Consider the following 14,897-nt stretch of genomic DNA (forward strand, 5'->3'; position numbering starts at 1 on the left):
ATTCATGTTATTGAGTAGAAATGTTTGTATTTAAATGTGTGTTTTTGCAATCATGTTGAACATAGAAATGTTTGTTTGCATTGGTCCTTTCTCTAGCAGAACTGTAAATGGATACATTCTTGTAGGAGACCCTATTTTGAGAAGATTGCTTGAACAAACATGTAGTCCAGGCAGCTAGTTGCTCTATTATGAATCTTATTCTTTAACTCGTATCTTGCTCTGTTGCACAGAGCATCAACTTCTCAATGATTTTCGTTTCTTCTGACATACCTTTCCTCTCAAGTTCTTCCTTCAACATCTTGAATGTGGAGTCTTTTGGAACCATCCCCTTCGACACCATTTCCCCGAAGAACGAGCAAGCAAGATGGATTTTTCCGGTGTCACACATCCCACGCACCAGAATCGAGTAAGTCCCAGCTTCAATACTTACATCATTCTTGAACATATGATCTAACAGAAACTTCAGCACCTTCATTCTCTTCTTTTTACAGAACATCTTCAATAAAGGGTGGTAAGTCTTGAGGTCTGGCTTGCACGAATCCTCCTCCATTTTCCGTAGCAATCTTAGAGCCGTCTCTTCCTGCGAATGCGCACAGGCACAAGATATCATTGTGTTATATGTCAACACGTCTGGATTAACCCCCTGGTTTGTCATGTCCTCTACTATCTCCTTAACATCTTTGAGCCTACCAGCTTTACCAAGAATAAATATCAGGGAGCTGTAGAATGAACTATCAGGCACACAACCCTCTTTCTTCATCTTCTCATATATCTTTAGAGCTTCATTTATCTGTTTTGCCTTCCCTAAAGTTTGCATTATAATGGTGAAAGTTACTGCATTAGGCCTGCACCCTTTTTGTTCCATTAGCACCAGAATCTTATCCACCTTTCGGAAGTCCTTGTCGCGGCAATGAGCTTCAATGAAAGCAGTGTAGGAAATCACATCAGGTTCAAGTCCCTGTCTCTCAACTTCTTCCATGATCTTCCATGCTTCATCTAGCTTCCTAGCTTTGCAGTACCCATGTATTAGAACATTGAAAGACGTCAAATTGAAAGGTATTGAACCCTTCAATTCTTCAAACACATTGTGGGCATCTTCCACACTGCCCTCCTTGACTAATGCATCCATCAACACATTCATGGCTGCTGTGTCTTTACTAACGCCGTATTCCTCTATCCTCTGGAATGCCTCAATTGCCTCCTGATACCTACCAGCCCTCGCAAGCCTCCTAATAACCTTACTCATCGTCTCCAGACTCACATACGCAGCTAAATGACTCATCTCATCCACTAACTCCCACATAAGTCTAAACTTTTTTGCCCTCCCCAAGATGTCAACCATGGAGTTGTATGATTCAGGTGAATGCCGATAAGGTGTTTGGTCTTTTGCCCACTTGAAAACACCATAAGCCGGGATCCAATCATTCCCAAATCTCTTCAGCAGCTGTGCAACCAAAGTGTTCGATACCCGGTAAGCTCTTCCATTCAAAGTTTCTGCAACATTTTCCGGTGATGGGTATCGATTCTTTAGCATCATACTTATTTTGTCGATTTCATTATCGTTCGCCTCGCCGAGTTTCTTCTTGCCAACTTTACTGTGGTCTTCGAGCCTTTGGGATTCGACCCAATGCGCCAATGGAGGAATAACGAAGACGTCGTCCTCAGAATCTGAACGAGAAGAGCTTCCAGTATCGAAGAACTTTACCCAGTCCGGAAGTTCGGGGGACTCGGAGTCCTGGGTCGATCCGCTAATGGTGCAGAAAGGATTGGCCGAGTAACAGGTACGAATCGAGTTCCGCAAGGAAAAAATGATGCGAGTTTGTAACTGTGATGCCATTTCGAACAACTTTTGCTCATTCAAGAACAGATTATAGGTATGTATATATGCTCAGGAGAGGCGAGATGATCTAGCCATGAAAATTTAGAGAGGTGTTCGATTGAGTTCCGCCCATCTCAACAGGTTCGGCGGCGAAATGGAGACATCCCACAATTAGTAAAACTCAACTCCGTACCGGTTCGGTTCGATCCGAGGTAAACTCTTTTTTTTTCCATTAAATAAATAAATAAATTACAAGCATTATCCATTTAGGGTTTGGGGTTGGGTTTTAAAACGGTAATATATCTAAGCAGACTGCTCTACAAATGAATATAATTAAAAAGGTGATTTTTAAAATCATTTTTTAAATTACAAATTTAGATTCTAATTTTTTTTAGTGTGTTATAAATATGCTCTAATATTTATAAAAAAAAAATTAATAAATTCTAGAATATTTTATTTAGTGTCTAATATATCTATAAATTTGTGTTTAATACGTTTTTAATTCGTTTGATAGTTAAAAATTCTTGCGGTTCTTGTGTACTCCAAAAGTTTAGGGGTATTATTGTACACAAAATTTAAATTTAAATTAAATAAAATTGTTAATTCAAAAAATATTGAATATATTAGAAACTCAGTTTCCATTTTAAAGATTTATTGGTACTTGTAAAATTCCTAAAATTTAGAAACTAAATTAAATTATAATCTTTTTTTTGCTACTTGCTACAATTTCTCTATATTTTTTTTAACAGGAAATTACCGTCTTCACCTCAAAATTTAAATGTGTTACCATTTTTACCCTTTTCATAAACTTTTAAAAAATATTTTCTTTATACATTGAATGAATTGTAAAGCAAGGGGTGTAACTTTGTGGGCTAAAGCTCTATGAACCGGTGGTTGAACCGGCCTTTTGAACAAATGTGGAACGTCTCCGATCTCCCCTCGCGCAAAAGCAAAACGCCGCGAACCCAAAACTGGTCTCTCAAATTCGAGGTTGTTGAATTACTGAGCTATACTGATTATCCGTCTCAAAATCCATATCGGAGAGGAGCTTCATCTCTACGATCGGACGCTCTCTCTCTTTTTTCGAATTACGAAGGTACTCACCATCACTCTCGCTTGTTGTCGATCCATTACCATCTCTGTTCATATGTAATAAATTCACTTGGTTTTGTGCTTCTTGTCCGATAATCTCTATCCTTGTTCTTCCGTTTCAGATTTCTACTCGTCGACTCTCGTAATCTTTAATTTCCACTTATTTTTACTCTGCTTTGAAATGTTTTCATTTTACAGGTCCGATGGGATTTTCGGTGCATTTGTATGAAAATTTATTGTTTATTTGTTTGTTTGAGAAGTCGATCGTAATTTTCTATCACTCGGTTGGTGGGGTCTTCCAGAATGTTGCTTAGAGGAATGAACATTCATCGTTTGATGCAAGTTCTTAGAAATTGCCCTAGATAGCGATGGTTATTAAGTGCACTGCTTATAATCTGAGCGTGATCCCTGGCGGAAACTGAGTGCATTGCTCCATAAGTTGCATGTGCGAGGTGGTTTTTGAGAATGGAGATGTCTATTAGTAAGATTGTGATGGCCTGATAGGGTGAATTTGTTTCTGCGTTGAACCCAGAACCAGAATTGAATTGGTTCATTTGTTCTATGTCTCTGATTAAGTTTTGTTATTAACATGAGATTGAAAGTTTGAAGTACATTTTGTTTTATGGTAACTAAAAGCTCTAGTACTCTTTTTTCCATCTCAATAGTAATCTTTTGTATCTGGTGGATCTATTTATTGTGGTTGTCATCTCATATTTCTAACTCTTCGTATACTCACATGAATCTTTAAACGTGCTGGTATTTGATAATCTGTATTGTAATCGGCATCATAACTGACCCATGATCACTTCTTGTCCAGAATTGCATAATTTACAAAATGAAGAGGCCAATGCCGTGGAATGAACAAGTAGATGTTATATCATCAGGTGAATCCTCTTCCTCTGATTCAGAAACAGGAGTACAAAATGATGGATTCGAGTTCAAGCCTTCCCTAGACGATTTCAAAATTCCTGCCAAAGAAATGACAGCTGAAGGTAATTTGACGCATTGCATAAGATCAATTCATAGTGTTTAATGATCAATGCTGCTGTATATATAAATTTTCATGTTCATAAGCTTTAAAAAGAGGGTCTTTGAAATGTCGTTTAACGATGCAGGTATGTTGATTAAAAGGGCCGAAATGTATCAAGAATACATGAAACAGATCCAGATCCCAGCACAGCGTGGTTCTGTAATACCATTTACAACATGGATGGGTTTAGGCAAATCTATAAAGCAGCTTTATGGTCAGCCTTTGCATTACTTGACTAACATTCTACTCAAACAGTGGGATCAATTAAGGTTCGGTAGTGTGGATGAATATAAGCCATTGGATACCGTAATTCATCCTAGTAAAGCTGAAGCAACTGTATGGCTGGTTGAAGAGATTCATAGGCGCACCTCGTCGCATCATCATGTTGCTAAACTGTGGTTATCAGACCCGATGCACGAAGCTTATGTTGACTCCATTTTCCCCCAACTTTGAAAGCTGCTTTTAGTTACGTTCTGGTCTGTTTCGATACTAAATCATATTCTAGAAGGCTAACATGTTGATGACAATGTGGATTGTAATAGAAACAGCATAGTTCTTCAGTCACATTGCACTTTAATGTGTAGGTTTTTTATATAATCCCATTGGGTTTCGTAGTATGCTCTTTGTAATACTATAGAGCTTCTTCAAACTTACCTCCACGGCTTAATAGATCAACCATGCAACCATAATGAACTATCTTTGGGGAGATTCTTAGATGATTCATTGACTGACTCCTCCTGTATGTGCTGCCCTTGTTTCACAGAACCACCATGGCTGCAAGCTGTTAATATGTTTACAAAAACTGTTTGATATGGTTTCAACTCTTGCCTTAGCATCTCATTGTAAAATTCTATAGCTGGTTTGCCATTCCCATTGCTGTTGTCCATGCGAACACTTTCATCATGCTATGAGGGTCACTACGCCTAGCAAACATATCCACTAATGCTGTCTCGAGTAACATATCACAGTAGATGTTCCTTACAATATAGGCATATATCTCTTGGACAAGTTTAATTACTTTCTCAAACATACACTATTGTCCATATCGTTCTCCTCTCTAATCGATGTGAGATCCCACGATGTACACTCCTTTCAGAGTCTAGTGTCATTGCTGGTACCAATGTGTTGTGTTGATCCTTTTCAAGCATCTCATTAAACATCTTCGTAGCTTGCTCCAAATCTCTGTTCTTAATATAACCAATAAGTAATGAGTCTCATGACACAAGGGAAATTTGACATACTCTCAGATTGCATCATGGCACGCAAAATTGTCGAAAACAATGAAAACTCTATCCGGTCGAAGATCTACTCGGAACATATCTATTAAGACAGCAAGTACCTTGTTCCGCACACCATGGCACACAAAGTTTGACATGATTGTGTCACATAAAACACATAAAACCAAATTCTTATCCACCACATTCATCATATAGTCGCTTTGCAGCAACAGCTTCTCCACATTGCTTGTACATATCCACAAGAACATTCACCATACGAGTATTAAGCCTCGTTTCTGTCTCTTCAATGTAACCATGAATTCTCTTGGCCAGTTTAAGATCATTCAACTTGGCACAAGCCGATATCCCACACACCATTGTGACAGCATCGGGTTTAACACCTGCCTCGATCATTTGGAGAAACAAAGCCACAGCCACTAAGGAAGATTCTGTCCAAGGATAACCACAAATCAAGGAGGTCCACAAAACAACACTTCTGTCAAGCATTCCATCAAACACCTTTCGAGCAAGCAGATGTATTAGAGCATTAGTACCAACATATCTCTCTCTAAACCAATCTTCATAAGAGCTCCATGGAGCCGAACTCCTTCAACAAAACGCAGCAGTTATATAGCACACACAATTAACACAAATAGAAACGTGAAGCTTTCTGGTATGCTTTGAGTCATTCTCAGCAGAGGGTATGATGAAGTTCGGTCTGATGGAGATGGTTGGATTATACCATAATAAAATTTAAACAACGACAGAGTTCTTAAAAGGCACAAATCAACACAAATAGAAGAGGAAATCTTCATTGAAAATTTTTGAAACAAAGACAGATTGGTAACTGCAGTCACAATATGAGAGCAAACTTCAGCAGTTACTAGGAAATATCATGACATGACATCACAAGACACAAAAGAAACAAAAACCATCGTAGTTTTGACTCTCCTTATTTCTACATCATCAAATGATAAGAGCATAAATGAATTATGGACCACGGAGCCTGTGGAAAGGCCTGAAACAGAAGCAACCAAAGAAGTACTCGCGAGTAATCATCCCCCCTCCGTTACTTGTATCAATAGCTTCCAACATTTTCACAACCTCATGCATTTCAGGGCGTTTGGATGGATTGCTATCCCAGCATTTCCTCATCACATTTGCCAGAGAATTTGGGCAACATTTCGGAATACTGGGCCGCAGATTCTGCCAAAACAAAATGCTTATGCTTCAGTTCTTCTTCATGAACTAATTACATAAACATAGAATTCATAACACTGCTATGAGCTAATCCATATAGATATCATTTCCAAGTTCTGCCCCTTCTGGTGCCAACAAACATAAGAACAATGGCATTGAACAAAAGACATAAAGAGACATGAATTTCCACACCTGTCGAACAACTGCAGATGACACATCAACGAAACTAAGATTGGGGTATGGCATGTCGCAGCAGTAAATTTCCCACAAGCAGATGCCAAAGCTATAGACATCACATCTTCTATTGTATGGCTTCCCTTCAAGAACCTATCAATGTAGTAGAATATTGGCATATTAACGCAGACTATACAAGAACTCAGACATGATATATGATTCATATATGATTCAAAACGAATGTGCATAATCATCAAGACATGGTTCTAATTGCTAGTGCGTAATAATCGCATGTATTAAGAACAGAATGAAAAGGTTACCTCTGGGGCCATGTATCCAAGGGTACCAGTTTCCCCAGTCATGTCTCTTGGATTCTGAGCTTCAACACGGGCAACCCCAAAGTCGGCAATTTTGAGAGATCTGTGAGCACCTATCAACATATTTTCAGTTTTGACATCACGATGCACAATCTTCTTGGAGTGTAGGTAGCTAAGCCTGTAAAATTAGTATAATCCTGATCAGCAAATCTTCTACTTTAGAAAAGATGATGTCCAACATTGTTAGAGAAAGAGTTACCCTCTGGAGAGATCCAAAGCTAACTGAACCACATCCTTAAAGGGAAGTTTCCTTTTCTTGTGCCTTATCAATAATTGTTTTAATGTTCCACAAGGAATATACTCAACAACAACACAACAGGCCCTAGATGGAAGCGAATTTTGATCCTCCGTTGTAGGAATCTTAAGATTTGTAGCACCCATTGAAGCTCCAACAAACTGTTATGAAAGATATAACCACTCAAATCCAGAATTAAAAGAACATAAAACTCACATACAGAAATATAGCCAAAAAAATTGTCATATAATTCAATGTTTCATCAACCATTCACTATAAGAACATGAAGAAGAAGTTAGTACTTTTGTAACATTAGGATGTTCAAGCTTGTGCCAAACAGCGACCTCTTGCCGAAACGATGCCCGCAGAGCAGCAGTTTCAGCAGTAGTGGCAAGACCATCCTCCCCCCAGTCCAACAGTTTCACTATAACACAGAAAAGTACAGTTTAGGTAATATAGAAATGTATTAAGTTCAGCTGCAATTTCACATCATCAAAAATAAGATGTTTACCTGCAACCTTTTTATTGTCATATGCACCCTTATATACTGTTCCGTAAGTCCCATGAGCAATAACTTTTTGAATGTCAAGCTTAGACAAATCAATCTCCCACTCCTCCTTTGGCCTTTGATTCTGGGTCATTGACCAAACACGGCTAAAGTGTTTCTCCAGCTGCATATCTAGGGTTTTCAAATCTATCATATCTGCTCTGAATACCATATCTTTGCTGCTAATGCTTCCCATACCAGCCACCTTTGAGTTCGGAGTTCTATCCTGTTTCTGTGTCTCCTTTGGGATCGTAGTGCCCCCCATATCCTTTCCTTTCGAACCCATTGCTAAGATTGACACAGATAACCCGAATAGAACACCTTGAACACAAGGATTTCAAACCTGAGAGATCAAACAGCATGAAGGATGATGCATTCCGGTAAAGTAAGAACTATACAGCATTTTGTTGTCTTTCATAATTCCCATTATTGGAGATAACCCTTTAACCTATTGAAATGTAAAAATAAAGAAACCAATGAAGGAACAAATTCAAATTTCTCCCAAACTTGTTTAGGAATCACAACACTCCACATATCCACGTATCTATATTTTCTACCAACAACCCTCAACAATCATTCCCTTGAACAAAGTACACTACAGAGCCTCTCCTAAGGTATATACAGCCTCCCATTAATCAAGTCTCGACTCTTTCTCTGGAGTCCTCGAACAAACTACACCATTTGTTTGATACTTGAGTCACTTTTGACTACACCTTCGAGGCTCAAAACTTCTTTGTTCGACATTTGAGGATTCTACTGACATGACTAAGTTAAGAGTAACACTCCACAATAGTATGATATTGTCCAAGCTCTCATGGTTTTGCTTTGGGCTCCCAAAAGGCCTCATACCAATGGAGATGTATTCATTACTTATAAGCCTCCAACGTGGAACTCCCTCCCAACAATCCTCAATCCTCAACAAACTTGAATTAGGATTTGAGTTCAACTTTCAATTTGTAATACAATAGAACTCAAATTATAGAAATAAAAGTAAACCTTCAGAAAACGTCCCAAATTATGATAGCCGAAAGGCCAATACGAAGCGCCTAGAAATCTAAAATAAGGTAAAACATGAGGGGAGGGGTGGGGGGAAGGAAGAAAAGAAGTCAATAATAGTAATTACCTCTCACCAAAATCGACCCGCAAAAGGAGCCCAGACGAAGCAAGAACGCATGCCCTAAAAGGAGCCCTTGCCGGAAAGAGGAAGAGTTAAAATCGAGTAGGTAAATGTTGATGAAAGACGACCATGAAACAGCCGGTAAGGAGGCGAAGGCGACGAAGTAGGACGAAAATCATAGAAGCGCCATTGGCGCTATCATGAAAATCAGAGAATTCAAAAACACGATTTCGTCCCAATGGGTTCGCTGCGGCAAACCCACTGGACGTGAAAAGGGTTATGGAAGAACAGAGTATCGCAAGGCAACCAAAAATCGAAAACCTGATTTTCTAAAAAAAGAAGAAACCGGCTATACGGATCGAAGCACCACACGAACTTCGTAACGATCAACAGAAAAGCGCGGGTTGATTTGCATATATTATAGCCTTCGGAATCGACACTGACTCTTTCAAAATCAATTTATACTGAAATTAGCAAAATATAAAACAGAGGGCGGATATCAAATTCTATTTCAACTGAATTACCGGTATGTATTGTACGGACGAACCAACATTCCGGCATGAAAAGCTTTCTTTCTTTCTTTCTTTCTGTTTTGTCGGAAAAGAAATATTTTATGAATTTTTTAATAAATAATTTCTATTTTTCAATATAAATTCTATTAAAAAGGTAATCTTTTAATAAATTCAACCATATTGTATAATCTCATAGTAATTTACTTTGGATTTATATCTATAATATAACTATAAAATAAATTTGGTGGTTTAGCTAGATAACCATTGTGCTATACTTGTTCTAGTCTAGCAAATAAGTCAGTCGTGAAAAATTTAAACTTTATAGACACATTGGCGTATGTTCAAGCTACGAGTCATGTTTGCAAAAAATGTTTGAGGAAACGTGAGCGATGAAACACATTTGAAAAATTAAAGAATTTTATAGGACTAAAACAAGGAACACCCCAACTTAAATAGCATATAACTTAGGGTAGGAAGAAATGATAACTAGTCATATCCATATATCTTGGACATTTTAGCCTCAATTCACGCGTAGACATGATTTTTGTGAATAGTCATACACCCTCTTTTGACATAACATGAAAGGGCTTGAAATGAGCCAGCAACCATGGACAATTAGTACTGGACAAGTATGATCAACACGTTTTACTTGGGGTTATAGATAACACGCATTAAACAAACATGACCGTTCCTAACTAATAAATTGAACATGAAAAGAGTGACATTTGCTTTCATGTCTTCATGGAAGAGCTCGAACGCCTTCCGAAGATAATCCGAAGTGCCCATCTCAAGAGATGTGGAAATGAGCTTTTAGATAGAGTCGATTGTTTACGAATGAGACCCTGCTGCTTCAGCGCGTGACACTGTCATTCTCAGTGGTGGGTATGATGAAGTTCGGCGTCATGGAGATGGTTGGATGAGTAATTGCAACCGTGTTAGCCAATTGAGCATGATATTGTTTATTTCGATAAATTCTAGTGTCGTTACTTTTAGCTTTTCCAAATGGCCTTATTATTAGAAATAGTGTTCGTTTGTGAACTCATGATTTTCCTCTCAATTAGCCAATGTGGACTACTCCTCTCAATAATTCTCAACAATCCTCTCCTTGAACAAAATACACCATAGCCTTCTCTTGAGCACTCAAACAAACTACATCATTTGTTCGACCTTCTCTTGAGCTCTCAAACAAAATACACAATTTGTTCAACGCTTCAGTCACTTTTGACTATACCTTCGAAACTCACAATTTCTTTGTTCGACACTTGAGAATTCTAATGGCATGACTCTAATATCATATTAGGAATCACGATTGTCCACTTTGAATATAACCTCTCATCACTTTATTTATTTATTATTTTTTTTTTTTGTTTCCCTAAAATGTCTCGTTACCAATGAAACAATATCGTTTGCTTATAAACTCATAATCTTTCTCTTAACTAGTCGGACTATTCCTCATAATAATCCTTATGATGAAATTTAAACAAGGAACAAACACTTGGAAGGCAAAAATCAAAACAAATAAGAAGAGAACACTTGATTGACATAGTCTGAAACAAAGACAGATTGATAACTTGACATAGTCTGAAACAAAGACAGATTGATAACTGCAATCACAACGTGAGAGCAAATTTCACACCACAGAGCACAAAAGAAACACAAACCAGCATAGTTTTGGCTCCTTTAATTCTACATCATTAAGTGATGAGAGTACACATCATGAAATTACGGACCATGGAGAGGTTTCCCACTCTTATAAGGAATGTTTCGTTCCCCACTCTAATCGATGTTGGATCTCACAATCCACCTACTTTGGGGCCAGCACCCTCACCAGCACACCGCTCGATATCTGGGTCCGATACCATTTGTAACAACCCAAGTCCACCGCTAGCAAATATTGTCCGCTTTGGCCCGTTATGTATTGCCGTCAGCTTCACGGTTTTAAAACACATTTATTAGGGAGAGGTTTCCACACCCTTATAAGGAATGCTTCATTCCCCACTCTAACCGATGTTGGATCTCACAATCCACCCTCCTTGGGGGGCCAGCATCCTCACTAGCACACCGCCCGATATCTGGGTCTTATACCATTTGTAACAACTCAAGTCCACCGCTAGCAAATATTGTCCGCTTTGGCCCGTTATGTATCGCCGTCAGCTTCACGATTTTAAAACACATCTATTAAGGAGAGGTTTCCACATCCTTATAAGAAATGCTTCATTCCCCTCCAACAATGTGGGATTCACATCAATTTCCAGACTCCAAGTAGAGAAATGTGTCACTCTAAAAGAACATATGTTCATAAAGGGAAACAACAACAGAAGAACGTAATATTTCAAATCAGTATCCTTTTTTCCAAATACATCTATAATTGGAGAATGTGTACACGCAGTTCTAATTGCTATTACACATGATAAAACAACATTGCTAGTGCCTAATACTGAGATGTATTAAGAACAGAATGACAAAGTTACCTCTCGGCCATGTATTCAACGGTACCAGTTTTTCCATTCATATCTCTTGGATTCCAAGCTTTAACACGAGCAGCTCCAATATCAGCAATTTTAAGGGTTCTGTGGGCATCTATCAACATATTTACAGTTCTGACATCATGATGCATAATCTTGTTGGAGTGTAGATAGCTAAGCCTGTGTAATCAGTTATAACTCTAATTAGCAAATCTTCTACTTTAGAAAAGAGAGAGAGAGAGAGTTACCCTCTAGAGAGATCCAAAGCTAATTGAATGGCATCCTTGAAGGGGAGTTTCCTTTTCCTGTTCCTAATCAAAAACTCTATTAATGTCCCACCAGGAAGATACTCAATAACAACACAACAAGCCGTAGGTGAAATGGAGCTTTGATGATCCATTGAAGAGAGTTTTGAAGGAATCTGAAGATTTCTAGCTTTTGTTGAAGCCCCAACAAACTGTTACCAAAGATAAAAACCAGAGTTGAAGAAAACAAAATTCATATACAAAAAAATATGTGATCCCATGAACATCAAGCATTCACTATAAGAACTTAGAACAAGAAGAAGTTGGTACTTTCGTAACATTAGGATGGTGAAGCTTGTGCCATACATCAACTCTTTGCCGAAAAAATTCGCACAAAGCAGGGCCGTCCCCACAGTCCAATATCTTCACTGTAATATGGAAAAGAGTAGAGTTCCTAAGCCAATTGTGTTCACAAACACCCAGCTCGAAGCTGATTCCATACTTGGACATAAACGTAAGCAGCAGAACCAAAATCAAAAGAGAAAAGATGAGCCGTAAAGGAAGTTTAATTACCTGCAACAAGTTGTTTGTCATATGTTCCCTTGAATACAGTTCTACAAGTCCCGTGAGCAACAACTTTTTGGATATCAAGTTTAGAAAAATCAATGTCCCACTCCTCGGACCAGGGACATTCCGAGCCCCCCTGTAGTATGTATCGCGGATATTGATCGCTTCCCATAATAAGAAGGCCATACACCTCCACATCATTTCCTTTCGAATCCATTGCTGATATTCAAAATTTAGAAATTATCCCTCAACACTAAGTTTGTGATTTGAAAAATATGGAATCCATTGTCCGACAAATTAAATTACATCTAGCTCAATCATTAGTTGACTGACTTAATACAAAGTCAACTTTTATTAATATTAATATTTTGTCCCAATTTGATGGCGATGACGAGTGAGAGAAAGACTGATGTGATGTGATGGCATAGTATATAGGTTCCCCTTTTTTAGTGGATACTACAATATTAATTTGTTTGGCCCAATGTCTTGCTCTTTATTATTATTTCTATTCGTAGGACAGTGAAGTAATGTTTCAGCTTTTGAACTCCGCTCGAGGGATTGTTAAACCTTATTTTTAACTATGTTTTCACCATGTTTGGAATATTTATGAATATTGAATTCCATGACAATTTTAAAGCTCAAATGAATTTTTAGATATTTTTCGCTTGAACTTACAATTACATGTTGAGGATTGTTGGGAGGAAATCCCATGTTGACTAATTAAGAGGATAATCATGGGTTTATAAGTAAGGAATACATCTCTATTGGTACGAGGCCTTTTGGGGAAACCAAAAACAAAGCCATGAGAACTTTTGCTCAAACTGGACAATATTATACCATTGTGGAGGGTCGTGATTCCTAACATGGTATCATAGTCATGCCCTTAACTTAGTCATGTCAATAGAATCCTCAAGTGTCGAACAAAGGGTGTACTTTGTTCGAGGGCACTAGAGAAAGAGTCAAGCCTCGACTAAGGGGAGGTTGTTCAAAGGCTCTATTTTGTACTTTGTTCGAGGGGAGAATTATTGGGAGAGAGTTCCACATTGGCTAATTAAGAGGATGATCATGACTTTATGAGTAAGGAATACATCTCCATTGTTATGTGACCTTTTGGAGAAATCAAAAGCAAAGCCATAAGTGGATAATATCATACCATTCTACTCCAACCCTATGCATGATATATAGCAGCAGTTTTGTTTTAAACAACAACAACGAATTCTTAGAAGGAAAACATCAACTATTAGGAAGAGAACAATACCATTGAGTGATGAGAGTCCAAGTGAATTAAGGACCACTGGGCGTGCCAAAAGGGCTGAAACAGAAGCTGCAAGAAACTTTGTTAGGAGAAACCATCCCCTCTCCTTTACTTTTTTCAATGGCTTCCAACATTTCGACAACCTTATGCATTTCAGGGCGTTTGGATGGATTTCTATCCCAGCACTTCCTCATCACTTTTGCCAGAGAATTAGGACAGCATTCGGGGATATCGGGTCGCAGATTCTGGCAAAACAAAATGCTAATGCTTCAGATCTTCTTCATGAACTTTACACATAAACATAGAATTCATAACACTACTGAATAAATGGAAAGGGACATTGTTTAAGATTAAGCTCTTCATTATAGATATTATTTTGAAGTTCTACCCCTACTGGTTGCAACAGACACAAGAATAAAAGCCATTAACAAGAGACTTGATGCGAGATTCCACATCAATTAGAGAGAGTAACGACATTGATTAGAGAGGGAAGCGAGTGTCAGCGAGAACGCTGGGCCCTGAAGGGGTGGATTGTGAGATCTCTTTATAAGGATGTGGAAACTTCTCCCTAGCAGACACATTTTAAAAACCTTGAGAGGAAACCTGAAAGGAAAAGCACAAAGAGAACAATATTTGCTAGTGATGGGCTTGGGCCGTTACACTTGAAGAGACGTGTTTTATGTATTACGTCCTCCCAAGTACTGTACCTGATGAACAACTCCAGATGATACGTCAGCAGAGCGAAGATCGGGGTATGGTATATCGCAACTGTAAATTTTCCACAAGCAGATGCCAAAGCTATAGACATCACATCTTTTATTGTATGGCTTCCCTTCAATAACCTACAAGTGAGGTAGAATATTAGCATATTAACGCCTACTCTACAGAAACTAGGCATGAGACATGATCATTATCCATAATTATTCATATTGAACAAAAGCTTTGAACATGTTTGAGCAAACACTCATTCAAAATAAGTGCATAATCATCGTTTTTTTTTTTTTTTTTTTTTTTTTTTTTTTTTTTTTTTTTTTTTTTTTTTTTT

The 14,897-nt window shown here is 38.1% G+C and overlaps 4 protein-coding genes and 1 pseudogene across 6 annotated transcripts; 1 reads left to right on the forward strand and 4 right to left on the reverse strand.

The window, feature by feature from the left end:
- Window positions 1-54: 54 nt before the first annotated feature.
- LOC111479224 (pentatricopeptide repeat-containing protein At3g22670, mitochondrial) lies at window positions 55-1,907 on the reverse strand. Its single transcript, XM_023123777.1, has one exon. The coding sequence runs from the start codon at window positions 1,835-1,837 to the stop codon at window positions 203-205; it is 1,635 nt and encodes a 544-aa protein (XP_022979545.1). The 5' UTR covers window positions 1,838-1,907; the 3' UTR covers window positions 55-202.
- LOC111479225 (protein RDM1-like) lies at window positions 1,896-4,664 on the forward strand. Of its 3 annotated transcripts, XM_023123781.1 has the most exons (5): window positions 1,932-2,031; window positions 2,671-2,915; window positions 3,729-3,903; window positions 4,027-4,402; window positions 4,441-4,664. In XM_023123781.1, exons 3-4 carry the CDS (start codon window positions 3,747-3,749, stop codon window positions 4,392-4,394), a joined length of 525 nt encoding a protein of 174 aa, XP_022979549.1. In that variant the 5' UTR covers window positions 1,932-2,031; window positions 2,671-2,915; window positions 3,729-3,746; the 3' UTR covers window positions 4,395-4,402; window positions 4,441-4,664. The 3 variants fall into 3 exon arrangements, with proteins under 3 accessions (XP_022979548.1, XP_022979549.1, XP_022979547.1); XM_023123780.1 differs by having other exon boundaries at window positions 1,896-2,031; window positions 2,698-2,915; window positions 4,027-4,664; XM_023123779.1 differs by having other exon boundaries at window positions 4,027-4,664.
- Window positions 4,665-5,952: 1,288 nt separating this feature from the next.
- On the reverse strand, window positions 5,953-9,202 carry LOC111479023 (serine/threonine-protein kinase HT1-like). The gene is made up of 7 exons (XM_023123465.1): window positions 8,815-9,202; window positions 7,656-8,034; window positions 7,447-7,568; window positions 7,109-7,305; window positions 6,853-7,027; window positions 6,551-6,685; window positions 5,953-6,364 (listed from the first exon to the last, which is right to left on the reverse strand). The coding sequence occupies exons 2-7, from the start codon at window positions 7,975-7,977 to the stop codon at window positions 6,149-6,151; spliced, it is 1,167 nt and encodes a 388-aa protein (XP_022979233.1). The 5' UTR covers window positions 7,978-8,034; window positions 8,815-9,202; the 3' UTR covers window positions 5,953-6,148.
- Window positions 9,203-11,787: 2,585 nt separating this feature from the next.
- LOC111479256 (serine/threonine-protein kinase STY17-like) lies at window positions 11,788-12,814 on the reverse strand. The gene is made up of 4 exons (XM_023123808.1): window positions 12,604-12,814; window positions 12,361-12,458; window positions 12,034-12,242; window positions 11,788-11,965 (listed from the first exon to the last, which is right to left on the reverse strand). The coding sequence occupies exons 1-4, from the start codon at window positions 12,812-12,814 to the stop codon at window positions 11,788-11,790; spliced, it is 696 nt and encodes a 231-aa protein (XP_022979576.1).
- LOC111479257 overlaps window positions 12,694-14,897 on the reverse strand; it is a 4,035-nt pseudogene continuing 1,831 nt past the window's right edge.

Source organism: Cucurbita maxima, unplaced genomic scaffold (assembly GCF_002738345.1).
Source record: "Cucurbita maxima cultivar Rimu unplaced genomic scaffold, Cmax_1.0 Cma_Scf00005, whole genome shotgun sequence".
Taxonomy (NCBI): Eukaryota; Viridiplantae; Streptophyta; class Magnoliopsida; order Cucurbitales; family Cucurbitaceae; genus Cucurbita; species Cucurbita maxima.

Excerpts from the sequence above, each read along its gene's own strand:
- LOC111479224 (XM_023123777.1), bottom strand. The coding sequence starts at position 1,837 with ATGGCATCACAGTTACAAACTCGCATCATTTTTTCCTTGCGGAACTCG.
- LOC111479225 (XM_023123780.1), top strand. The coding sequence starts at position 3,747 with ATGAAGAGGCCAATGCCGTGGAATGAACAAGTAGATGTTATATCATCA. Across the intron at positions 3,904-4,026 it reads CAAAGAAATGACAGCTGAAG|GTATGTTGATTAAAAGGGCC; the intron begins GTAATTTGACGC and ends TTAACGATGCAG.
- LOC111479023 (XM_023123465.1), bottom strand. The coding sequence starts at position 7,977 with ATGGGTTCGAAAGGAAAGGATATGGGGGGCACTACGATCCCAAAGGAG. Across the intron at positions 7,306-7,446 it reads AACATCCTAATGTTACAAAA|TTTGTTGGAGCTTCAATGGG; the intron begins GTACTAACTTCT and ends CTTTCATAACAG. Across the intron at positions 6,686-6,852 it reads TTGGATACATGGCCCCAGAG|GTTCTTGAAGGGAAGCCATA; the intron begins GTAACCTTTTCA and ends CTACATTGATAG.
- LOC111479256 (XM_023123808.1), bottom strand. The coding sequence starts at position 12,814 with ATGGATTCGAAAGGAAATGATGTGGAGGTGTATGGCCTTCTTATTATG. Across the intron at positions 12,459-12,603 it reads TGACAAACAACTTGTTGCAG|TGAAGATATTGGACTGTGGG; the intron begins GTAATTAAACTT and ends TCCATATTACAG. Across the intron at positions 12,243-12,360 it reads ACCATCCTAATGTTACGAAA|TTTGTTGGGGCTTCAACAAA; the intron begins GTACCAACTTCT and ends CTTTGGTAACAG.